This window comes from Dermacentor albipictus, chromosome 7, assembly GCF_038994185.2.
Source record: "Dermacentor albipictus isolate Rhodes 1998 colony chromosome 7, USDA_Dalb.pri_finalv2, whole genome shotgun sequence".
Taxonomy (NCBI): Eukaryota; Metazoa; Arthropoda; class Arachnida; order Ixodida; family Ixodidae; genus Dermacentor; species Dermacentor albipictus.
In genome coordinates this window covers 43704737-43732035 of record NC_091827.1, presented here as the reverse complement: position 1 = coordinate 43732035, position 27299 = coordinate 43704737, and the positions used below count along the sequence as shown (strand labels likewise).

At 46.1% G+C, this 27299-nt stretch overlaps 1 protein-coding gene across 1 annotated transcript in view; it reads right to left on the bottom strand.

Moving 5' to 3' along the window:
- LOC135915257 (endoribonuclease Dicer-like) overlaps positions 1-27299 on the bottom strand; it is a 56007-nt gene that overhangs the window by 12083 nt on the left and 16625 nt on the right. Inside the window, exons 9-18 of the mRNA XM_065448276.2 lie at positions 26440-26594; positions 23598-23739; positions 20845-20920; positions 19125-19264; positions 15261-15440; positions 12229-12442; positions 7692-8839; positions 5824-5994; positions 3940-4208; positions 1160-1526 (exon numbers count right to left, since the gene is read on the bottom strand). Of these exons, the coding sequence (XP_065304348.2) occupies positions 1160-1526; positions 3940-4208; positions 5824-5994; positions 7692-8839; positions 12229-12442; positions 15261-15440; positions 19125-19264; positions 20845-20920; positions 23598-23739; positions 26440-26594 (2862 nt within the window). The remainder of the gene's footprint in view (positions 1-1159; positions 1527-3939; positions 4209-5823; positions 5995-7691; positions 8840-12228; positions 12443-15260; positions 15441-19124; positions 19265-20844; positions 20921-23597; positions 23740-26439; positions 26595-27299) is intronic.

The window sequence follows — 27299 nt, the reverse complement described above, 5'->3', positions numbered from 1 at the left end:
AACACCACTGAGTGGTCCTTCGTGTTTGGATTGGCTCAGTGATGGGCAAGTTCATGGCATGGGCACCAAGAAACCACCACATGGAATGCTGCATACAGTCCCTCTGTTTTGTGCTGCGAGTACTGCATGCGTTAATGCTCGTTCCGATCACCTCACCCCCCCCCCCCCCTCCGCCTTCCCCCGTGTACTAGGAGAGTTGACGACAATGGTGGATATTGCTGCCTGCCTTTTCGCTTGTTTTGCTGCGTTCTTCGGCTCGTCTGTGGCGTACTAGCATGGACAGCCACGGTTGCGGCTGCTGATGATGTGGATACTTCACACTCTATAGCGGTACATGCTACCTGAGCCAGCAAGCAGCAGCAGCCTGCAGCGCTAACACCACATGCCGCTGACGTTTTGCTACTGTCAAGGTTGCAACCGCCGACTCTGTAGATACTTCAGACTTCATAGCAGTATGCGCTGCCTGAGCCACCGCTAAGACCGCGCAAGGCGCACTCGTGACGTGGCATTGCAGCCAATGGGAAGTTAGGTGCAGTTCTTTTGCTCAATGGGACATTTGACGCTTTCGCATCAAAAAGTACATCCACCAACAAATTTTTCTTACACGACAGGAGCTGTAGAGTTTTCCTAATTATTGGGAAGTCGTAAAGAAAAAATTTCTATGAGAAAGAAATTTAATTTAATTGAATCTGAGTTGGCAACCAAAGAGATGGTATCATGCTGTGTCGATGATATAATATCTTCACATTGGCGGCACAAGGCAAAGCCTGAAAACTTTCACATCAACTCCGCCGCCATGGCTGATAGCGTCTCCCATAGAGGGAAGACGCTATATGAAGGAACAGGCAGAGGGGAACTAATGCTTTGTCTGCTTCTCGCTTCAATGCAACTCCAAAACTAGTGATTACACGACCCTTAGCACTAAATGCATCAGAAGACAGTGCACACAAAGCCAGGGACATCTTGGCTTTGTACCTCCTGTAGATTACCTTCGAAATAGGGCATGCAGGCCACCACACAGCTGGGATGACAGCCCTGTATAGCTATGGCTGGGCTCACTTGCACTGCGTGCTCAAACATGCGTGCTCGACCATACACTTTCCAATATGCCAAAAGACTGCTCATAACCAGTCCAACATTGCCTGCATTCACCACCCACCTGGAGCACCTTCCAGTAAGTGGGGTTGTCCGAGACCTTGTCCCTTTGGGCGTTCAGATCCAGGATCTCAGCCATGGCGTCCTCATCCTCAGACGAGGTGCCCAACTCGTCCTCGCTGGAGCGTTCTTGGTGCTGCACAAAGCGCGACACAGCGTTGAACAGACCCGGGTTGCAGTGGAGGAGGCAACGGTGGAGGCCATGACGCACGACGAGGGCCGCGAAGAAGGTGTTGTTGACCAGCGAAGAGCGCAGGTCGGTGAGCTGGCCCGGGTTGAACTTGTGCGGGCCTTCGTACAGGTACCGGGTCACCAGGTAGTCGATCACCGCGTCACCCAGAAACTCCAGCCGCTGGTAGCAGTCTGTAAGCCTGCGTGCGTGGGAAGGGGAGGGCGTGCTCCAATTATGGCCACCAGCATGAAAAGAGCAGAGACACGACAATTTCGGCACGTCTTTCAATGTGAATGCTTCGTGTGCTTTCCATTATCTATGTGTCAAACCGCTTTCCTTTCATGCAAACTTGGGTCACTGGACATATGCCGCTCTTCATAATAATCATTATAACATATAAGTCATATAATCACCTATTGCAAACTTATCATAAGACAGACTGCTAATTGCATTAACGTCATCCTAAGGATAGATGTACCGCCAAGTATCATTTTCTGGGTTAATGAAGGTCTAGGCCCTCTAAACACTAGAAAAATACTGGTAAACATTAGAACACTGCTGACTAATTTACTAAATTGCCTGATAATACTATTTTAAATGTGTAAGCATTTCTATGCCTACCCAACACAGAAACCTGTCCATCACGTATGACTAATGCAATGGCTCATACCCCCGTAAGCAGGCATATTAATTTAAACCAACCATACAACACACAGAACAGCATGTGTTTGAATAAAGAACAAGCTCTAAACAAGCGTCCAGACCACTAATGAAGCATCGCTTAATGTACAATGGTCGGACCATGTTCGATAAGGCTCATAATGACGCTGGGCTGCATGGACACGAGCAGGTGCCGTGCCGCAGCAGTTTGTGTCGCCGCGGTGCTGTCGCACTTACTGTAATGGCGCCAAGATGACTGAAGCGGCTTACTGAAGAAGAACGAAAACGCAGGGTATCAGTGTCAATACAGAAAATGCCTGAAACAACTCAATGACTCTCCGCAGAGTGGGGAACTATAGCAAGACATTCGCGAGCACAACCAACAAGAAGAAAGACGCCGTGCCGCTGCCACCCGACAACGATACTCCGAAGAAGGCCGCAACGCAGAACAAACACGAGAAATACAAGCGTGCAATACCCAGCGTCACTGGGAACAATGTGGCTATGCCTGACGCCACAGAGAATACTGCATAACCCCCTCAGCAGATGGAGTGGTGGTTAACCCTAACACCAAAGGCCGTAGCTTCGACTCCCACCAAAGGTAGAGGGTACAAGTGCCTCAATTAACACTACCTTAATGAACTGTGGCTAATTCACTTCATTTTAACACCGATGGCCGTGGGTTCAAGTGCGGTAATGAACTCTACCTCAATTAAACCCGTATTATCATGTTCGCAATCAAACATGATAAGCCAACAACCGTTCAGGGTTGATAAGGGTTTATACTGGTCAGATCAAGTTCCATAACGCAGATAATGACACCTGGCTGTGTGGAGATGAGCACGTGGCCCAATGCTTGCGCATACTTAGACAATTACCAGAGGAGTTTCTGTGTAAATTGTTTTATGAACCAGTTTTTATTTTGATACCCAGAAGGTGGATACACCATGATGTGATCATACATTGGCTTGTTTCGTTCCTGTGATCACTGTGGCTGTCACACATGCTAGCACAGCCAGAAGAAACACAGGCCCATCCTTTATTTTTTTTAATGCACATCATCATTGTGACTAACTTTATTGCTACATGACACCCACAAATATTGTGCTGTGTCACAATCTTACTATAATGTTGACATAATATCCGGCTTCTCACGACCAACTTTAGGATGATGTCAAATTTATGTATGTTTTCCAATGATCATAGTCGTCAGGTGTCATCCTTTCACATGCAAGAATCGTGTGGTGGAGTTTTTACATGACTTCGGATATATGTGACAGTACTGGCTTTCAAGCCTAGTCTACCTCGATGGCCAGGATGGCAGCTTCGAGCCCAAACAGTCGAACCCTGTTATAACAAAGTTGCATCGAACAAAAAAATAACAAAACACCTTTGTTATATCTAATATTTGTTACAAGCATAAGCAATAATATAGGGAAAAAAAAAGGAAAATCAAATTATGATCAGGTCTACGTGAAAGAAGCGTAAGTGCGTGATGGATCCGATAGGCCAACTAAAGGCCTCCTGCGGATTTTGATGGCCCAGCAGTGGCTTTCCATGTCAATACGTGACACAGGAACAAGTTACATACATGTAGACTGCACTGTTGTTATTATGCAACCATACAATTGGTGTGATTGCACAGAATCGGTACATCCGCATCCTGGCTACAGCCAAGCCAAGCCGGCAGAAGGCGCACAGCATGCACGTGCAAAATGTGCCATTTTAAGTTGCTCTTGGTAAATAATTAATAGGTGATCTTTCTGATGTGAGAGGGGCTCAATGCACTCCCGTACTCCATTACCATGCAGCCATCAGTGTAGCCTGTGGATCTTACTCTTGATTGCCAAAGAGGTTTGCAGGTATGACATATTGATGGCGAGCTTCCTGCGACAACCTATTATCATTCAGCGACTCCATCTTGACAATGGGTTCATGGTAATGTACGTTACCGGTTTTGGTAGAAGGAGGCGTGCGTGCAGGCTTGCAGCAGGTAGGACCGGTCGCGGAAGGTGTAGCCCAGCGTCTGTTCCACAAGGCAGAGACGTCCATGCCACGGACTGCTCTGACTTGCCAGGCGACCCTCGGGGTCATCCGTGTAGCGCAGCAATGACGTCCGTGGTGCTGGGAATCCCATGAACGGCACCGCTGTGCCTTCGTCCCTGGCGCCTTGCGCATCCAGATTGCACTGCTTCAGCTTTAGACCCATCCACTTCATCACCTGCGACCAAGCACTCAAGCTTAAAGGGCCCCAAAACACACTTTCCTCAAATCTGATTAACACATTGGAGTGTATGAAATGCCTCTCGGTGAATATAATTCCACAGAAATTTTTGAAAAATACTTGCACCATATCTGCAAGAGATCTCGATATCTCCAAGAATGGAGATATCAAGATTTTCCCCATTCCTCCTCCTTCCTACACACAATGTTCCTGCTCAGTTGGGGGCGGTACCCTGCATGTTGCTCCTTCCTTTTTCTTCTTGCCAGGGTGATCTTGAAAGGCCCATTCTATTCGCCTGCACTTTCTGAACTAGTTCGCAAGCTGCTCCACTTCGCCATTTGTTTCGTGAATTCAACGTGGCGGCATCTGCACGTCACCTTTCGTTTCACTTAGTGCAGGCTTCATACAGAATAAGTTCACAGCATTCACTGCACTCGTCAGAAAGACAGTGCACCGTTCATGCAGGAGGTGTCGTGCCAGTTCCGCACAAGGATGTACTGGTGTGAACAAGTTCACGAAGTGCAGAATAAATCAAATGGAGCTATAGTAACCCTTCAAGACTGGCACACGACTAATGTGCCGAAAGCGACGAAGCTGTGATGACAGCACTGGCAAGACATATTAACAACAGTCACTACTCCATTCACCAGAAGATTGAACAGGTGTGCACATGTGCATGAGCTTTTGCTTGGGAGTAACTCATGATCATGAATGATCACCCCATGACTGATATCTATTGACTGTTGCGTGGGCCTGCAACATTGCAGACTGCAGAATAATAGAGTGGGCCTTGATATCAGCAGGAGAGAGCCAGCAGTCTCTTTTATGCGAGAATGTGGGCTCCTTGCTTCATGCAGCAAGATAAGATTTTGCGTAAGAATGCGTGTGGAAGCATTGTCTGCATATTACGAAGTAAAAATTAGAATTAAATGCTGAAGTTTTTCGTGCAAAAACCACAATCTGATTATGAGGCGTGCGGTAGTGTGGGACTAATTCTCACCACCTGGGGTTCTTTACGTGCAATGGATGGTGCACGAGCATGTTGCATTCCAGCGTTATAGAAACGCGACCGCCAAGGCCGGGATTGAACCTGCGACTTCATGCTCAGCTGCGCAATGCCATAGCCACTGGGCTAATGTGGCACATTACATCCGTAAATTAGCGATGTTATAACATACCCCATAGACAGTCACGTTAAAAATATGTAGTAATGGGCTGGTTAGTGCTCAGCTTTGGTAAAACGTTTCATGGCGTGTTTTGCATAAGTTCACTATGCAGATCTACAGAGAAATCTCTCAAGTGCACTGCTAGAGGAAGAGTGTGACATCTGCGTCAGCTTACCACTACTGGCAGTGTCCAGGAAGGCGAAACGGCTCTGTGCAAAAATGCACGTGAAAGCTGCATAAGTGAGCAAACTGATATTGGTTTTTCCTGCACGGCCTGTGTGAAAAATCCCATGCTTTTTGCATACCCGGATGGAGCTTGCTTTTTTCTTGTGTGTTTAGTAACCATTCTATTTGAAGTTCAGTGCTAGTTCAAGGACAGGCACATTAAGCCACAAATGCCTCAGCTGCAGCAGTATGGTGCAGCTGAAAATGCATGCACTGCTTACCCTGAGGGCACCGATGGGCCCGGTAACGAGAAGGTAGGCACCAATGATAGCTTCCACCGAGTCGGCAACGCTCTTGTCGGACAGTTGTGAAGACTGACGGATCGGAACAGGCCCAGATGTGTTGCGGGGTGGGGGAACATACCCCGGCTGCTCTTTTTCAGTTCTGTATTGCTGCACACACAGGAATGTCAATGCTAAAAAAGTGAAGTGCCTAAAGTGATCACGGTTCTATACAAACTGACTGGACAAGTGCTGCCGCCGCAGTCAAATCGCGTTCAACTAAACTCTGGGGGACCAGTGGTTTTGAATCATCAGATGTTCGAGTTGTAGGAAAGTTTAATTCTAAGCGGAATAAAACAAAATAGGTCTGAGCACGATAGCAAGTCATCAAAGGGTCCCCAAAAAGGTTGAGACAAATTTTATAGACGCGCAGGGTACAGCTAAAAACATTAGCATGACAGTTTAGGTGAAGAAACTCATAATACTGAGCTACGAACGATTACAAGTTACCCTTCTCTCTAGGCATGCTTTTTCTCCTCAATTCATTTGCTGAGAAATCGGGGCTAAGCACTGCCTTCACTGGCTCTGCGTCATGATGTAATGTCATGCCGTCTACTTCTGGCAAAGGTAGGCCTCTGCATGTAACCTCAATATGTAATCGCATGAACATGCGCGAAAGGCACCTGTGCACCACAAATCATAAAACTCGTTTCACTGAGTGCAGGCGCAACATTATCTATCAGATACTGCTCAGCTGTGGTAAATGTTATATAGGTCAAACGGGACAGTGCTTCAATGAAAGAGCTCATCAGCACAGCAACAACCTAAAGAATGGCTATGGGAGTCATTTAGCCGGACACTGTAACAAGTGTCACTGCACCCCCTTATTTGAAAAGACAAAATTCATAGGGAAAGGAAAGGGTAAGAGGGAAAGGGAAATAGTAGAGGCCTTTCACATTAGAAAGGAAGGAGATAAATGTGTAAGCACTCCCTTTCTTGCCTTGTCGAGAAAAGAAATCACATTTTTGGAAGATTATAATGTTGTTGATTTGCAGATGTTTTTGCAACTGATGTGTGCATGCCATGCCTATGCTGAAAAAGGTATAAATGTCCGGTGAATTTCAAATAAAACTTCCAGTTGGCAGTCAGCGCTTGTCTGTGGTATTTGTGTCCTTTTGTCCTCGTCTTTTTTTGCTCTGTTTAACCTCAGTTCTAAGTATGAACCAACTAGCCTTCATCAAGATTTTACTAGAACAACATTCATTCGCCACAAAGCTGGAAAAATTATCTATGATGCAACCTGGGTAGCCAATCGGATAGCTCGCCAAACTGACGTCAATTGGGCTAGCTACATTAATTGAAGGGGTCTGCTGAAAATTCAAGGCAGTGGCACTGCTTTGATCAGTAGCAATGCACATTTCTAAAACCTTATAATAAATTACACACCTTACATAGAGCACTTGAACCACAGCACTTAAATGTGTCATTTAATGATCAGAAGGACCTACCCTTATGAGATGGTACGTTTTCACAAAATCGTCAAAATAGTTTCAGGGTCCCTTTAAGCAAACAGGTACATGTACCTACAAATGTTCAAGCAGATATACGATCTGGTAATGTCAAGGTATCTTGTACTGGAGACTCCTAACGTGCACAGGTCTGAGTATTGAGCGTGTGCAGATGAACGTCTGCTGGTTCCCAGGCAAGAGCAACATACCTACTTTATGGGCTCAATGCTGTGCCCTGAAAGCCAAGAAGTTTGGAATATCCAAAAGCCCTATTTGAATTTGGCGACTTCAAAAATTCAAATGACTTCAACGCTTCAAAAGGGCCTCACACCCACTTAACAAAGCACGAGAGGCATTTACCTTATAGCGACTGTAGAGCTCGTCCCACGTCAGCTTCTCCAGAATCTTTGTGTCTACTTGGATGGCCCAGAAGACAAAGTTGACATCCATCAGTATGTCCTCGGCACCTTCAGGGACACGGTAGCCTGGTGGCAACCAGTTTCGGTGCGGCTCAAATTGCTCCTGTGCCACCATTGAACCCACATGTATCTTGGAGCCAAGCTGGTGCAGGTTCCGGTTGCAAATGATGCGGGAACGCGTCTGTGTCAGCAACCCCTCCTGCGCTGATGTGGAGCCGCAGAACAGGTCAATGGTCACTGCAAACTTGAGGAATGAGTCCCCAAGCACCTCGAGGCGTTCGAGATCAAAGCCATCAGCTGCCTTCGCAGATGTCACCGCTTCCAGAAGGAGGCCAGGGCTCGGGCCCGGGTTCCCCCGCAACTCTGGCTGGTACTCAAATGACCGCGACAGGCGGGGCATCCGTATCTCCTCCGCTTCACCGTGGCCTCGAAGCAGATTGCCAAACTCCACCTCATCATAGTCGGGACGAGGCAAAAAGCTGATCGAAGCACTTTCCGATACGGCGCTCTGGAAGTCCAGGTCTGGCCAAGGGCCTTGATATGTCCCGAGGCCAATGCCCGTCTCCATGGCGACGGATGCGCGCAGTTCTTCCACGACGAGAAGCTGGTTCAACCGGTACAAGATGCTGGGAAGGCACACCGCCTTGCGCCAGACACTAGCCGGGACGGGGTGGACGTCGCAGAATTCCGGGACACGCAGCTCGGTGCGGCGGTTCGTGGCCGTCTTCTTGATGAACACATCGCCCTTGCGGTTCCGGTAGCGCGGCGTCAGTAGGTTGAGTCGGACTTCGGTGAACACCACCTCCAGGATCGGCTGCGTTGAGTCGGTGACCTCCAGGTGGTGAATTAGGGACAGATAGTCACGGAAGCTGCCCTTTCCATCGATGCTATCCACTGTGAGGTCGGTGCGGATCTTCTTCACATAGAATGTACTGTGGTGGTAATGAAGGGGTGCATAGCGGGGCACAACCACAGCATCTTCATACAGGCTGGGCTGGAACTGGAACTCAGCCCTGCTTGTAGGCTCCGCTTCATCCCAATCGGCGACCATGCCAACAAAGGACCAGTCTATCATAGACATGTCGCCATCTGCGAGAACGATTGCAGTCAAACCATGATGCTATACAGAACACGTATACAGTTGAACTCAATTAAAACGATCCCAGATTTAACAATCTGCCAGTTAAATGACCATATTTCAGTGCACTTATGGTTTCCTTACCCTACCTATTTAACCCTTCGAGGGTCGAACTGTTTTGCAATAATTGTGCCCACGTGGTCGTTTTTTTTTTTTTATTGCAGTTTCCAATACAGTAGGAAATGATTGAAACCTCATGAATACAGCAAAAAATGATTGACAGCAATATTGTGTCTCAAAAATGCTGTACTTGCGCCAACAGTATACCTACAAATATGCTATACAGTAACAGACTGAAAAAAATGCCTAGCAAAATTTATGACTACTGATTTGTTGTCACAAAAACATGTTTCATCAGAAGAGGAAATGCATTAGAAACAAGTAAGAAGAACAAGCGCTTGAGTAGTAGCTGCGAGAAGAGGCACCACGCGCAGCCCTACCAAAATCATGACTGCACACACCCCAAATTAAGTTAAATTCTGGGGTTTTACGTGCCAAAACCATGATATGATTATGAGGCACGCCGCAGTGGGTAACTCCAGAATGATTTAGACCACCTGGGGTTCTTTAATATGCACCCAATACATGGTACACAGGCGTTTTGCTTCTCGCTCTCATCGAAATGCGGCCACCCCGGCCAGGGTTCGATTCCGTGACCACGTGCTTAGCAGCGCAGCACCAAAGCCACTTCAGCAATCATGGCAGGTATTCACAAATTTTTTAAAGAATGTTTGGGTGTAACAAATTCCATTTCCTTGCCATTTTGCGAGGAGGACTTCTCCCAGCAGCTATGCACACATGAATGAGCGGAACTATGTTCTCGTCTTTCTCACGATGCTAAACTGCCGCTTGCACTTTGCATTGCTTTGTGGCATCAACACAATACCCAGCATCACTAGTTGAGTACTACAGTAAAACCTCGTTAAACCATAACCGCTTTAACAGCAGTTTCGTTTTCAAAGTAGTAAAGTGAAATCCCCACCTCGGTGGCCAATGAACATAGTGCGTTTGTATTTGCATAAACCGCACCAGCTTATTGCATACGTATCAGTTAACACGTAGTGTTTCCGCTTTTTGTCATGCAATTACGGTGATGCATCATCCCCATTGGCCGGCCCGTCAGAACAACAAGCCTCAGAAATAGGAACAATGGCCTCCAAGCGCCTCGTGCATTTGCATGTGAAGCCACATCAACATAATTTCGGCATCATGCAAGCAAGGACTCGTGTCATGCCGAAGCTAGGATAAAAAACACGCAGGGTGCTCAGTATAAAAGAAAAATTGGACATTGTTCATGCTTTCGAACGTGGGGCATGAAGAAGTCGGCCCTGGCATGTGACAGGGATCTACCGTTGACTATGGTGTGTGGCATTTGGGATGCGAAGAAATTGCTTGGCAGTGCTGCTGCGACCGCAAAAAGATGTCGGCTACGAGGTCCGACTTTTTGCCATCGTTGCCTCTATTTCCAAAGTGTTGCCCAACGACAGTGATGAGGACAACACGGAAAATAACAGCACAGGCGATTCAGGCCCAACAGTTGCAGAAGCTGTGCATTACATAAGCCTCATCAATGCAATCGTGGCGACGAGAACAGCATCCCGCAATGAAAAAGGTGCCCTGCAACTTCCGCAGCACTGTCGCGCCCGTGCACGGAGAATATGCAATGCCAACGAGGAATCTGTTATGCGAGTGCTTGCTGAGAAGAGGGGGCTGGCTGAAAAGCTGGCTAGCAGCTACAGTAAGTTTGAGGCCACTGTCTTCGCTGCTGGGCCGCGGCGGCATGACACAAAAACAACAGACTTTTGTCGCACGAAGTGAATAAATAGTGCATGTTTTGGCCTTTCATCACACTCGCCGAGTTTCATTTTCGACAGGTAAGTGGGAGATCTCATGCTATTTTGTTTAAGCAGTACTACCGTTTAGTACATACTTTTTTCGAGCTCTGGCCAACTACGGTTTAATGAGGTTTCACTGTAGCAGCAAGTGGCAAACTGTCACGACAAGTTTGCTGCTTATCGAATGGCTCGTTCGTGATTGGGCCTAAGATCACACGCCCGACTGAGGACGTGCAGTGTGTCTCAGCTAAAATTAGTCAATTTGTCCAATGTAAAACAAAACAAAAAAAAAAGATTAAGGAAATTAAGAAAACCGATGATGTTTGGTCATCAGAGCTCTGATGACCAAATACCATAGGTCTTAAGATCGTATTTTGAACCGTGTTTCTTAAATAACTTTCTTTTTGTTGAACCACTTGGCTAATGCTAATGTCAGCTGGGACATAAACAGACACAAACAGACACATGCACACAAGAACGCATGCACATAGACACACACCCACTCTCTTTCAAGCTCTCCCATCCTTTGTCTACCTCTACCACAAGACTGCCTTCCCACACTTCAAACGCACACACTTTTTCCCACTTTGACATGCCTAATGCTAACGCATTTAAAAAATGCTTATAAGAAATATCGGGTATAACAAAGGCATTTTCATGTCCGGTGCAACCTAATTATAGCTAAACCTCAATATAACATGCTTTATAATAGATAAATTTTCTATATATGAAGTATTTATCTTTCGATAACTTCTTGTCCATAGAACACCAAGTAGGTTGAATCTAAATATAACTAAGCGGGTTTAACTATACTGAGGCAATAAACGGAAACTGCCGCGGACACAGATCGTCCAATAGTTGAATTGCATTTGGCTGCTTGCGAACGCACCTCTCAAGTCACGTCCCATCTGGCAGAGAGTGGCCACCGCAGCGAAGCAAAACAGCAGCTAGACCTTCTCGCCGTCATGTTCCGTATGAAGTCTAAGTGTGATAAGGTACTATCATGCCCCACGCAATGTATGATGCGTGTCCGAGGAGGAGCTGAGAAGAATGTTGGCTTTATGGGCACCGTATTCCCACGCACACAAGAGGAAAAAGGGGGGGGGGGAGGGGAGGGGTGCAGTGACAATCCTCCGCGTCCTGATGCCACAACACATGCACCTCTTGCGAAACGAAACCAAAACTGGTTTGTGGAAACGCTTCTGTAGTGAACTATTCAGGATGCTCGCAGGCTTGCCAGTATTTTTTTCAGGAGTGTTGGGACCAAGCACCTTTATTTAGAGTGGGAAAAACGAATGGTCATAACTGTCACATCAGTAACCCTTAAGTTCAAGCTCTGTTCCGCAAGACATTACTGTTACGCGCCGTAAAGTAAGGGAGACTTATACTCGTGCTCACTAACGTTACCGCGTTGAGAACACAGTCGACGGAGATGTGGATTTTGCAACGTTCCCGCTGCACCGTTTCTTGACGCTCCCGGTGCTGTGCTCCTCCCTGCTGCTCACCTTTTATCACCGGCACTAAGACCGGACAGTTGGGAGCCGTGTGCATGTCGAACTGAAGCAGGGGTCTCTCCTTCATTCGGAGTACGTCGTGCCAGATTGCGTGGTGGAAGAGCTGCAGCTGGAGGCACTGTGCAGAGGAGAGGTGCACCGGGCCTGCCCGCACCACCGACACCAGCTCGTCGCCGGACCGCGTAAAGATGGGAAATGACGGCAGCTGGAACCGCACAGAGTTCGAGTCTTTGCAAAGGAATGTCTCGCAATGCCCGTGCCTGTTTTCAATTAAATGAGATTCACACTGCCTCTCTAGTGGATGCACGGAGTATGGAGCAGACATTACGATGTCACGGAAAGCAGTTTTATAACGAGCAGACTCGTTGATTCAGCTGTAGCCAGTGCAATTAGCAAAACTTGTACTCGAGAGTAAAAGAAGAAAGAAAAAAAGAAAGAAAGTTAAATTTCATTCCATTATCTCATTGTTGAGGCAGATTCAACTAAAAGGACTGCATTCTACTAAGCATTACACTAACGTACAAGCAGTTTACAATCTGTTTTACAAATCAATTGAATGAGTGGACAGTTATTTAGTACATTGTCAAGTAACTAAACAGCACATGGTTGCTCTCATTTTGCTCATCAACAGGGTTTCACAGTTTGTCTCTGTAAGCGGTTACCTGCTTGCCACAGTGAAGTCCCATCTAATGTCGTTAAGTTTTTGTTTACTCGCAGCCCTACATGGTAGCACATTGATGTAAATATAATCCATTTAGGTGATGAAATATAGAAATGTGCACAGGCTACAACGAAGGTTACCGATTATTTTTGGCCCAGGAGAGCCTAATAAAGTTTGAAGAAGGGACAAGGAATCAAATCGTCTTTGCTCCTAACTTACATATGTGTGCCCCACTGCAAAATTAAAGCCCACGAGTTAACATTACACCGGATGGTTATTGTTCACTACAGAGACATATATCGGTAAACAGTACCTGTGTCTGACAGTAAGGGTGCCTTCTGTACTTCTTTTTGATATAAAAAGGCCCTTAAGTGACTTTCAATTTTGGCTGTAAAGTGTACACCGTACAGCTCATTAATGCAGCTTTTTTCCAGCGTCCACACATGCAGAGTCATTAGTGATCAGTTATATTGACAAGGTATGCACAATCTGTATGGTCTCAAGCCAAAGGCTAGTATGGGGGTCGCTTACAAAAGATACAATAGAGGTATCGTCTATAGAATGCTCAGTGGAATAAAGAACAAAAGCAGATTATGGAATTAAATTTCGCGAGGATACAAAAACACGTCAAACAGCATCAACAGCAAAGAACCAAAAATTTGCAACACAGATTGCAGATATGACAATAAGGCTCTTTTAACAACAATGATAGATTAATAGCTAAAGAGGTACCACGCTTGACAATAAGCAGAGATCTTTTACAATGCAGGATAAAAGAAGAGTTGAAGAGCAGTTGCATTAGCCGTCACATGAACTGCCGTGTGCCACACGTTAGCAACATGCCTGTGGTTGGTCAATACCTAGCTATTTTTGTTGACTGAGCCAGAAATTTATTATAATCATCACGGAAAAGTACACTAATGTCATATTTATATCTGAGTTCGAACATTAGTCTGAACCTTAGCTCCGCCCTCAGTACAGTCAAACCCACTTATAACAATAATCACGTGCCACGAAAATTCCATTGTTATAACCGGGTTGCATGAAAAAAATCAAAATGGGGGATGTAACTGTAATGGCAAGAGGCCAGTGGCCCTCCCCACCACTTTCCTCCACCTAGCTGCTGATTGTGTCGACTCGTTTTAATAGTTTAACTCTGCTTCCTGCGTGCTCCGATTGTGTGTAAAAAGCCACAGGTGTAGGTGTTCAAGGAAGGCGCTGCTATAACTGCAAAGCGAGGTCATGGGTGACAAGCGGCATGCGAGCTCTGCCAAGGCATCAAGCTTTGGTGGCCTCAAAAGGGACCTTATAAAGAATGCGGGAAGGTTGCCATGGCAGCCTCTCAGCTTGAGAAATCTAGAAGAAATGCTGCGGCGAGATCACCACAAGCCTCTCGCTATGTAATTCTCAGTGGCTTGCACGAGAAAACCCCATGTCCGTCGGCTTTGCATGCTTTACACGAAGCTTGCCGGTATCCTTCACCAAGGCAACCAGGTGCTCTACATAGTGCGGCGGAAGGAACCTCACGAACACAAAGCCCTGGGGGGACTGAATCGTCTGCAGGGCCCCATGCGAGGACAATGTTGAGGCAGCCTGCCCTACCGCGTCATTGCTGCCGCTGTCGCCGTCACTGTCGCGGTTGCTATTTGATGTAAGCACGTTTGTGACGATCGTCTCATCAGGTTAGAAGCACTTTGTTTCCAAATCTATATAAGTGAGCTTTTTTTTCTCTCCGGCAACATCGTGCATTGCTGACGATCAGCGAGCAGATCAACCATCTTCCGTTTCGGTGGCGAGTCGAACGAGGCTGAGAAACCGTGTGGCCTGGAACAACTTCGATGCAACCAACAAAGACGGGCAGAGCAGCTTAATTTGTTGGCAGAACTGCACAACATGAGGCACTAAGGAGCAATCTTGGAGCTTGCACATGTCAGCGAATTTGGCGCGGTCCATTTGTGTTTCGAAAGGTGGCGCGGCATAGAGCTATGAGCGCAGCCCATTTGTGTTCGGAGGGTCAGAAGGGCGACGGAAGAGAGGTATGCGCAAGGCTGGCGATGTAGAGAAGGCTGAAAAACAGTGCGCGGCAGTGTGCGATGGCTCGAATTTCTCTTTTTCTTTTGAAGTATTCCACACTGCATTACCTTTCGGCACAGACCAGTAGACAGACTTCAACGTTATAACCGATAATATGGCATGGAGGCATTTGTAAGGGGGTTATTTCACCACAGAAAAAATACAGAAGTTCACGGTGCAACAGCTTGTCATTGTAATAACCGATATATTGTTAAAACCTGCATCGTTCTAAGTGCGTTCGACTGTACTGCCTTGTCAGGTTGGTCTGGACATTAAAGGCCATTCTTACGCAAGGCATGTCCTCACGGAGAAGCAGGCCGAACCACAGTGGGCAATCCTCGGGGTCGACGAGCTTCTCCTTCCGCCAGTTCTGGATATCGGACGCCAGACGTACCAGCTGGGTCGTCAGGATGTGCAAGCGGTAATGGCCGGTTTCCAAGACTCGCGCCTCGGCAAACAGCTTACACACCTGAGGGAAAAAGGAAACCGGCAGTGTTCAGATGGTCCACCAGCTCTGAGCTCATGCATAGAAATGGCAGTGACACCTCCCACTCAAACGAATGCCCACAACTCCATGTATAAAACTCCTGCAATCCCGATCAAACTCCCCTCCCTTTGCTGTAGACGATGATAACGATGGCAAAAGGACAATCACATGGTGGCAACAGTGAAAGTAGTCAAACAACTTGATGCTTTCCGTACGGCACCCATTGGGCATCGTTAGCCCCCTATCGAAGGTTTGAAATGCCACTTTTGGGACCTCCAGTGGCATTCACAGACACACTGCGCTATCGGACATGAAGGAAGAGAACCATTATTTTCCCCCTAAGCAGTTCACTTTTTTCCGGCCAGGTGGTGATTTTTGAACCCGCTCTGAAGTTTCACGATAGTCAAAGTAGAAAGCAGAAAATGGCCACCGCGGGAGCATGCAGACACAGTGGAATCTCTCGATTCCGCTGCAACTGCAGCTGATTTTATCGATGGGTCGTGCAGCGGCGGGTCTGAGGGAGCTGCTTTTTTGTCGAACTTTGACTGCGAGCGACAACGATGCAAACCAGATCGAAACAATGGCAGCCGCAGCCTGGCACACCTAACTGTAGTGCTTGCAGTTAAATTCTTGTAGTGGAATACCTGTTGAATGATAAGTTTTGATTTTTTTTTTAGATAGTGCCTATTAGATGGCAATACATTTTGTAAATCCCATAATTCTTGTTACATTTTTTCTTAGTAGATGCAGGCGTGCCTTGATGAACTATGTTCAATGTTATCTCACAGTCTTGATTATGGCAATTTATATCTTTTTTATGACATAAAACACGTTAATGAAACATTTATGTGTGAAAAGCACATTCATTCTGCTTTTTGTTTGTGTATTACGTAAAGTGTTTAGCGCAGTAGTTCCTTCAGAAAAAAAAGAAAAGTAACTGCCACAACCTACAAAAACGCCTGGTTTTCCCCATGGTAGGGAAAGAGTTAAAGGGGCCATGACATTGCCATCCGACTATCTTCAGTTTATTATTATAACTGAGGGTAGATGGGCCATCCTACACACACACAAAAGGAATACTGAGCTCCCAACACACACTTTAACGTAAAAGTTCAACTCCAAATCACTGCCACTTAGCTCTTCCCATCAACAGCGACTGCCATTTTGGCTAGTCTTGAGAGACGTAAAAAAGTGTGGTGCCATCGCTGTGTCATCTGCTTAGAAACATTCCAAAACCGCACTCGTGCCTTGCTGGACTTTCCTTGATCTTCATGCTCTGTCAATTATTGGCACAGCAAAGGAGTTGCTGTCGCACTGTGACCATAATTTTTTCATTTGCACGATGAAACAGCACAAATGAGAGAATGCCTGAAGAAACTACCTTAGGCTGAGTGCTGACTGATATGCGCACCAGAAAAGCACCTATATGCACTGTGACAGGAGATGGCAGGTGCATGCGCGTATAATTAAGGAATACATACTGTGTCCCCTGACAACTGACCCTTCCCACATTTGTTACGCTTCACCCCAATACTTTTGCGTATGCTTCACAGCGTAACATTGCTGTATTGAGCCGAAGCTGACTTTCAGGAACCAGCATTATGCAACGCACCCTGCTTTCCCAGCTTCGAAGCCAATCGCGAGGACTACAAAGGTGGAATCGGTGCAACTCCCGGCAGTGGCAAATTCTTTAAATGAAAAACACAGCACTCAACAGAAAGAAACATAATGCGAAAGTCGAAGCAGCTAGGCTTAGCATTGCCGCAGTAGTGGCTACAACTGCCAGCGAATTCGCGTGCGAGAGCGCCGGTTCGAGGCAGCAAGGTAATCAAAACGGCAGCGGTGGTGCTTTGATTAATGCTGTTTTCGACCTGCGGTCATGGCAAAATGTCTGGGAGATAGGACGGCAAAGGGTTCTTGTGTCCGAAATTTCAGATATGTTTTCAGATATGTTCTTTACATTGACTCTATGGGGTACGCCGTGGTGCCGCGAAGCCGTCCGAATTATACGGCATCCGGAAAGTCTGTCGTCTGTACACTGGCTGCTCCTCCAGCCAATGAGACGGCGTCAAAGACGATTCGTTGCGCTTTCTCTTTGTTACTCGAGCCAGCATTACCACGGCTTTTGTTCTATTTCAATATAATTACAGCTAATTTTCCCTGATAGAAGCGCAAATTCCCTGAGTATTCCCTGAGTATTTCCTGACTACTCAAAATCCCTGAGAATTCCTAGTTTTCCCGGTTTGTAGACACCCCAAGTTATATAGGCCTTATAACAGTTAAAGAAAAAAGATTTAATTATGGGGTTTTACACGGCAAAACCACGATCAAATTATGAAGCACACTACGTATAGTGAGGGACTTTGGAAATTTGGACCACCTGGGGTTCTTCAATGTGCACCTAAATCCAAGTACACGGGTGTTTTTGCATTTCACCATCGAAGTGCAGCCACCGTGACAGGGATTCGATCCCGCGACCTCGTACTTAGCAGCCCAACACCACAGCCACTAAAATCATTACTAAACCTCATTACTATAAACACCACATTAACTTTTCAAAAATCGCCTGCTGACTTCTTATGGTTTCAATGTAAAAATATTTCAGAACTTCTCAATATCAAACTTTTCAGAATAACCATCGTTATTCAGTTTCCGTGTCATGTTAACGACATGTCAGTACAATGAACTAATATTCTGAAATATGGGGATTCTTATATTCCCGCACATCCTTCACCGCAGCCAAAACAGTAAGCTAGCAGACAACAAGGCGCACAAAGTGGATGCTGCGGCACACAGATTTGGAAAACCTGAAATGGCGCTCACTGAAAAAAATGCAGGTGAGAGTTTTTAAAAAAATCTATTGCAGAGGCGACGATGTATCGGATTTTGTGAGTGTATACTCTGCCCAGGCGAGTGGCATCTAGCAACGGAGGTGCACCTCTTCGTTCTTTCTGTGCACGCCTCTTTCTTTTGCGCTTATTTCTGCAGTCATACGGGCTACGCACATGGAGAAATTTAACCTTTGTATTCGTGGGGATGACACACGGCTGCACTTTGCACTTTCCGGACGGTGTCGTTTATGCGCGATGCGCGCTTGCACTTTGGAATAGTTTTGGTGTCCACTTCGAGTGAGACAGTTGCGGTGTCCACGGCAAGGAATGTGAAGAACTAACAACAAGAAACATTGCACTTTGGAGGTGACATGGAGCTTCCTTTCTGTCAGTAGTTTTTTCAGCGTCTGCTTTGCGCGAGTCACTCTTATTATATGGTGGCGTGTGGCGGCGAAATCTATGGAAAGCAGCAACAGTGCGGGCCGAGGGCCAACAGCGACGTTTTCGTGGATCGCTCAAACAGTGACAACTTTTGAACTGATCGATCGATGGGTGGAATGACTACTTTTGGGGCTTTCACCATAACGGCCTTTCAGAATAACGAAAGGTTTTCAGCGGTCACGCGCGATTCGTTATGTCGAGATTTGACTACACAAATTAGGTGCTTACCACTTTCTAGGCAGCCCACACTGCACATAATTAGCATTCTATGCATAAACGGTCATTCCTTGCTCATTAAAGCACAAACGCTGGTGCACTGAATTTGACAAAAAAAAGAAATTAGCTATGTCATGCATAAGCGCAAAGAGAGTGAAAATTTGTGACCAGTGATTACCCGCTTCTGATACACTCTTCTGCACTTCTTTGTGCCTGGCTTCGGTGCACCTGGAGGAGCGTCATCCGCTTCTTCGTTGTCCGAGTCGTCCATAAGCTGGAGCACGCGCTTCACGGGCAGCAAGCAGCTGTCGAATTCATCTGGTAAAAGCACAGAAAAGGTCGGTGATATGATTACCATTTTTGCTTACACGTGTTATACCTATCTTTTACACATTATCTGTCTGCCTCTTCGCAATATTCATGAAGGAAGGAACAAATTGTGAGGGAGTTAATGCAATAAGGTTAAAGCCAAACTACTGTATACAAACCGGGATACATAGCGCAAGAATGACACAAGGACCAAGAAGGAACACGGGACGAGCTCTAACTTTCAACAATTGATTTATTGCAGCTGGTGAGCATATATATATACTCACTGGGACGCCACTGCAACAGACACACTGAAGGGAAGGAGGAAAAGCAGTCATGTGACTACTATGCCCAAAAATTCAAGTTCTCACGTAAACACGAGAGATCGGAAATTCAGATATCCGGAGCACTATATTTCCCTTGTAGAAATAAAAGCAAGAAAACAAGTGTAAGAAAGGAAAATCAGCGCCGCAATTCGTTTATGCAGTCACGTGGCGTGCAGCAAGCGCTCCTGTTCGCTGACGCAAATTTGAATCACTGGCGCGCTTGTTTCATGCACATTTAGCAACAGCAGGCAACATACTCTGCATATTCCAAGGTCGACATTTTATGATCTGCCTGGTTATCTGGAGTTTCTTTCTTTGCTGCGCCTTAGCAGCTGCCTCATTGTGATAAGGACATGATTTGCCGAGATTGAGTCACATGACTGTTTACCTTTCTTTGCGATGGTGAAGCTAACTTGTATCATGCGATCCGACAGGTGCAAAGGTATCAAAATTTAGAATTGTCATCGGGTGCCGAAGACGATGGAAGGCATGGAATGCAAAGATAAGGCCACCCATGAAAGCGGATGCGAAAGCGATCTTGCTGATGCAACAAGACTGGGTCACGTGCGATTGCCAGCTTCTGATAAAGTTATAAGGTGTTTGAAAATGGCCGACAATTAAGTTGCAGGATACTAGACAAATCAAATGCCTTTCCACTCTTTTCTTTTTTTTCTTCTTTGCTTTTGGGTGGGGAAAAGGGGGAGTCATGGCAAAGTGACGTAGGTTGTCCTGACAACAGGAATGCGACCGGCAAATTGGCGTGGTCGCTACACCAGCCTGAAAACAGACAGTTTGCGGTGCTACTGGCGTGCTGGAGATCGCGTGGTGGCTCGGTTGTTTGTATCCTACGCTACAGCAGAAAAGCTGTTCGCATCATTTGAAATTTAGCACGTTGTAAGCTTATGGTCTTGGGCCAAGAGTCTTGGGAAATTCGAGTCAGGCGTGATCGTGTCACCGAGATCTTACTGTATGTCACATTCCTCCCAGGTGAAGTCAACAGAAAATGGTGGAAAAAGTTCATGCTTCGCAGCCTTGCAATATCCCACAAAAAACATGCATTTCAATTTCTCGTGCAACAGATGTCCGCCTCTTTGAGCAATTGAATTCAAGAATTAAAATTATGCTATCTGCCTTGAGCAATTTTTAGAAATTCGCAATACTAATAACATATAACAAAAGGCCAGATTTTATAGTCCGTGAGAACCCAAGCTTGTTTTTTCATAAAGATAGAAACTGGGCGGAAAGCAAAACTCTTGTACGTACTCATTTGGTGCAGACGCTTGCATGTTTCGAGGGCAGCAGCCATCTTCGCATACTTCTTTGTTTCCATTGGCCGACCCTGCATGGAAGACGAGAACATCTTGGGGCGTGCACCTCAGAATCAGCCAGCTACCATAAAAAGGACTCAAAGTTTGTGTTGTCTCAGTGTGAAGGCCAACGCACAATGGTAGACGATGACCCAGTTAAGTGCTGTTAATAGGCTGCCACTGTCCAAATACAACAAACAAGGCCACCAAAATAATGTCAGATGACTTGCAAAGTGTGCCGGCACAAATACAGTTGAGCCTTGCAGAGTTGAACTTATATGTGACATGAAAACACCTTCATTATACCTAATTTCCGTAAGCGTACACACCGATATCAGCAGAAAAAAAAAGTGTAATTGGGCCTGTGTAAAAGAAAGGCAAGCGTGATTGCCTCTGATGAGCCAGCAAGAGGGCCGCCTGCAGATTTTCCTGGCCTGTTGGTGGCTTGCACAGCACGAGAACAGTGCCAAGCTAGAAACAGATGTTTTGCACTGTCCTCACTTAAGCAACTGTGTAGTCAGGAGGGCTATTTTTCTTCATTTTTATTTATTTTACCTGCACTTCATGCAGGCACGTGCAGACGAATGTAGTGCTGGGCAGAGGCTGTGATGCCATGTGCTGCGCTTGGCTGACCAGTCGGTAGCCAATCAGAGCAGATTGCGCGTCGCCGTCTGCATTGGCCAACGAAAAGCGCCCAACTTTGCACTTCGCCTGACTTCGCACTCACTGGCTGTGTATATGCCCTTGCCCATCTGAAACTAAAAGCCAATGTACGAGTTTCCTTTCAGCAACAAATCTAGACCAACTGCAGCTAAATACATTGACAAATGCACAGCACCACGAAGACAACTTCACTATGCATATAATACAGCACGGAGCCTGAAGCAGCCTGCGTATCTGTGCACGTATCATCTGTGAGTAATACATCTTTCTTTTTTTTCTTGGGAGATCAGCTCACCTTCCTCTGACACACAGTCACACCTGCACTTCGATACCGTCCCTGCAGCTAACCTTCACTATTGTCGCCATATTAGCTCCGACAGTCTCAGACAAAATGGCGCTATGCGTCTGCAATGCCAGCCTGTCTGTTTGTCGTCTGCTGCCTGCACTCATCGAAAGTGCAAGGCAGAAAGTGTAGGTGGGTGGCACTACACTTTTTCTACACCACTGAAAAAAATGGCACTTCCTGCAGTAATGTCATTTGTTGAGCGTGTTGGTAAACTGACTTGGAAACCATAATTAGTGCCAGCAAACCAGGACAGAAGGGAGACGACACCTCCCGTCTGTTTTTGTTTGCTGGCGCTAAATATGCTTTCCTAGAGTAGCTAGACTCGTGTAGCCAGTGTAGGAAAAAAAGAAGTCCTAGTGTGAACGTACTAGATCAGCACAGTGGCTTGCGTGCTATGAGCCAGCCAAGCCAAGCCATAGGCCAAAATACACACGTAAGTGCACATTTGGAATTCGAGATTCGAGTAATCTGAATACACACAGTAGACTTCTGTTGATTCGTCTCCAGTTAATTCAACTGTTCAGTTAATTGGCTCCTTACCGAAGGTCCTTGCATCGCAACCATGCATTTTTTATGGGCTCACACATTTGCTGTTTTGATTCTAAAGTTGGCCTTCGCTGGATAATTTGAACTCGACCGGTCAGCACACACACACCTGACCACTAAGGTGACCCCAGCAGCGACCCTTCTAGCGGAAGCGCCTGTCTCGGCGGAGTTTAGGGGACAGTGAATGCATTGCACACACATCTATGCCCGTCGAAAACGCCAATTTTCAGCCTGCCCAAGGAATGTTCTCAAGCAATAATCGTAGCTCACCACATATGATTATAGTATTTAACTAATTCTAATGAGCGCCTTTCTTTTTCTAAAAATATTGGACTGAAAATTGACTGTGCAGTGCAATGGATAAGCAACCAAAACCATGAAACACGCGTGGGTTGACAGACCGGGTGGGGGGTGAGGGGTGGCCCTAGCTTTGACCTTGTGCACAGTGTTCCCTTACTCTCAATTCGACAAGCTAACACACCTTCCCACGTTTCCGCACCCTCACGCCTCCCACCTTCTCCCCTTTAGAAGAACCCCACCAATATATACTGTGGCGAGGAAAGTGTACGTTGCTTTGAAGAAGACAAGTCCACTTGTCGAAACGTTGGCTCCTGCATTCACCTTGTTCACGTTTTGCTCATCAAAACCATGTTTGTAGCACATATGCTTCACCGCCTGACACGGCTGTACTACGGCGAAGCTGACCTACAAAACTGGCCGCCATTGTGCAACACACATTAGACCGTTGCCCATCTTTCTCGCTAAAATATAGTGTGCACATCAGGTTTCTACTTTGTTTAGGAGCTTTAATGTAACTTTTATATTAGTTATCTACTTGAGATGCACAGAAAGCGCGCCCACATTTCATTTGGGGGTGCGTTAGAATCTGACAAATACTGCCAAAGGAATCGGCAGCGTGTTTTGGTTTTTTTTCTCTATCGTTTTCAGTTCAACCCGCCAGATAATTTGATCAATTTCATCAGTCCCGCTAGAGCCGAATTAACAGAAGTTGACAGTACTTTCTTTTTCCTTTCTGCCACAGTGAAACCTGTAACTTGATGGGCAGCATTCGCGGTATCCTTTTGTGTCTCATAGTGTTTGCATATTTTGTGTGTGCGCTTTCAATGTTGTGCGTTCCAGGACATCCCCAATACCTGGATGGCCTCTTTGAGAGGACTGGTCATGGGCAGGTAGACAGTACAGATGTACAGCTCCTTGCCATCCACGACTATGGTGCTCAACTGATAGGTGGGCTTTAGGTGCGTGAACATGTCCGATGGAAGGACCATGCAATATCTGCAAGTTCAAAAGAGAGGATAAAACACACAATTCGTACTCATATTTTAAATATGTTCCTCCCTTTCGGTGTCGAGTGTTTTTCGTAAGTGCAACAAATGAAATTTCTAACATATTAGCAGGCTTTTAACTGGCAATATACTGCCAGATATTACACGGCAGTGCAAATTCTACCGATTAAATTGGCAGGTGAGGCAGTACCATGCTTCTTGCTTGTATAAGTTGCACCGAGAATTTGAAAACTTTGATAGCAAAGGCAGAGTGTGGGCTATTGGCCTCGAGCTCCACCACTGGAAAAGCTGGCGCCACCGTCGGCGTGACGTGCTAGGAGGGATCACGTGGAAATAGCAGACGCGTCGGCTGCTTCGAGAGTGCCGAAGCGAGCTGAAAACGAGTTTAAATTTCCTGGTACGCTGCGGTCCTCATTTAGTGGCGAGATTTTCCCGCTTCGAGTGTCTCCTTTACAACGCTGGAAAGCACTACAATAGGTAGTGGCTGCCTTTGAAGGCGCGCAACATGGTAGGCATACTGCTCGGTGCCGCAGTGCCGGACTTACGCAACGGAGCCCGGTTTCAGCCTTATTCACACTTAGCCGCAGGACAAGAAGCTGCGTGAAGCTTGGCTAGCGAAACATAAAACCGGCAAACAGTCGTCGGCTACAACTCGAGTATGCAGCAAGCACAGACGCAAGGAAGATTTCTGCTACGGCGCCGGGTCTGCGATGTTCAGAAAACGTGCACTGAGACGATCGCCCGAATCCGCTGCCCAACTAATGTCATGACGGTTTGGTCTATGAACTTGTCGATGCTATAGATACTGTCAAGTTCACTGGAGTGGAAAGGGATCGGTAAGAAGCACATTAAAAAAAGCATGGCATATGGTCATGTTTGTGTTATGAATTCTGTGCACTGGATTACAAAAAAGAAGCAGCGGGAAATCGCACGCTGAAAACACCAATAAACATACAGTGCGACGCAATTCGAGAAATAATATTGAAACGTCCAAGAATTTAGAAGAATAAAAAAAAGATTGAATCGTCATGACGGCACATCATGTTGAAGTCTCTACAATGAAATTATTTTTGAGCAGCTCTGATAGCGCCCACGCAACAATGGTTGCTTGTATACTGTCAAATGCTCATATTCTGTGGCCTAAAGCTCATGGCACGGTGTGAAAGCGCGCGCGCGGAGAAAGCGAAACAGTGCGCGGACAAGCATGCAGACGCGCAGTCGGTCGCTGCGAATCTGTGCGACTGCTGCATTGAGGCTTCATTCTATTACGCTACATTTAGTTATTAAAACACTATGAGAACATATTTCACATAGTTTGCTCTCAGCGTTTTTACCCACCTTTCATGCAAGAAAGCCGGTTCAGAAGTCTCCATCGCGGCGACCGCGCGCAGTGGCGTTCACTAGTACGTATTCAGTAAAGAGATAGCGTCTGTAAACGAGTCTGTGATTTCAGTTTGCCCAAGATTATTATTTAGACAGTAAAAAACTTCTCTCGTTTCGAAAGTACTTACAGAAATGTCCGGAAGAGCTCGCGCATGGTGTTTTCAGCGAGCGCTGACAGCAAAACCTATGAGGAGCGCGCCACGTGATCCCTCATACTACGCCAGCGAGGCGCTTCTGATAGATGGCGACTCTGTAACTCCTCGCCGCCAATATAAGAATTTTGCCTTGAGGTACAGCTTCTGAGCAGCACTAATTTCATCATCTGATTTGGACACCTGGAAATCTGACAGCTGTGATAAAAAAAATTTGTGTGAGCACCAAATTGAGGAGAGCTTACTAACAATAGACAGCAGGGTTAGGAGCTGCAGAGCATATTCATTCTGTTATCACTTGTGCATTAAAAATATTATGCACAATAATATGCATAAATTAAAGACGAAAAAAAAATTTATTAATGCACAGAGAAAAAGATCACAAAATACCAGTGAAAGCAGCACTGTATACGCATACGTTACCCCAAAAATTTTTCCATCAGACAGAATGCCTATTGACGTCTTTTGTCCCCTCCTTGCAAGCTGTCCACAGCGGGATACAACAGCAAAATCAACCGCTGTGTTTTTTACATTCAGCCTCCAGTGGAATCCAACCACCACAAATTTACATTTATACACACCAAATTTCATGCACGCACTTTATTTACTGTTTACTGTTTATTTAAAGGTTTCTTGCATTGCCCTAACGGCATCATCACAGGAGGAAGGGGAGAGGAGGCATGCATAAACAAAGTTCGCATAGCATGAAAACATAGCTAGGCAAATGAACTGTGGGGAAATCAAACAAGGAATACATATAATGGCGTAACCAATACAAAATGCAGAATGCAATATGAAATGGCATAAACGATACAAAATCAACTTGCACATAGAATAGAGCATCATAAGTTATGATTAAAAAAAAAAGAAAGACGCCATTAATGGTTATATTCAGTCTCTTATGGAAAGAAAATTCAGTTTCTAATTGTTAAAAAAAAAAAGGAGTTGGCAACATCTAAAGGAGAATCCTTGCTCTTTTTACAAGAGCTGACAACACATTGAAGGATAAGCTGGCTTGGCTCCAAAAGATTGCAACTGGAGGATACGTAATGAGGGCACACACATGCACACATCGAACAACACACACGCACCCCCGTACGATTTGGCTTGAAACTTTCATTTGGGACAAGTATGTCACACGAAGGCAAACAGACCTGTTGACAAGGCCAATGGCAGAGGTGAGCGTGATGCGGGGCGCACCATCCTCACGCACGGGCATGTATGGCGGCAGCAGCTCATCAACGGCAAAGCTGAGAACGACCTCAGAGCTGTGCGGTGCTTTCCGCTCGTGGCACTTGTTCATCAGTATCTGTGGAAACAAACAAAAGCATCTGGCTTCAGGGTTATCTGACAAGCCTTTGTCCACCGTTATTATTTTATGCCCCGTGTCACACAGGCGCTTTTGTATGGCTATTAGAGTTGACGACCTTCGAAATTATTCAGCTCGACTGAAATCAGAGGGGTTGTGTTGCTCTGGACGGAAGTGCTTATTCGAGCAAATGTTTCCGTGACAAAACACGACAGAAGACAATAACATGTCTACGTTTTAGTTGCACTTCAGTCTGCAGACTTTTATGTGCAGACATCTGTGCAAATAAGCCATGCATCAATATCGGAGCCCAGCCTGAAGTTTCACCTTCTATAGGCCGAACCGCAGATAGTGATACATCAAAACTTAAAAAGCAGTAGGCATGCAGAGATGGCGATTGAGCTTGCATGGTGAAAAATCAGCAGGAGTGCAAACCCGAGACTGAGCAGAGGGAAAGATGATGCAGTAAATGTTCTGTCCTTTATTCAGTCATTCTTCTGGTAGCTGCAGTGAAGTCAAAGAAAATGTAGCTGTCGCCCATCCCCCAGCCACACTATACCTAGAATGCTTGTGCCTTTCTGAGGGCTTATCAACAGACCTATGCTGCACTCCTGCTTTCACGTTTTACCATGTCAACCGCGTAGTGCCTTGATCGAGGAAGTAGTCCTGCAATGATGATCCATTAGCCGTGTTTTGCAAGAGCTT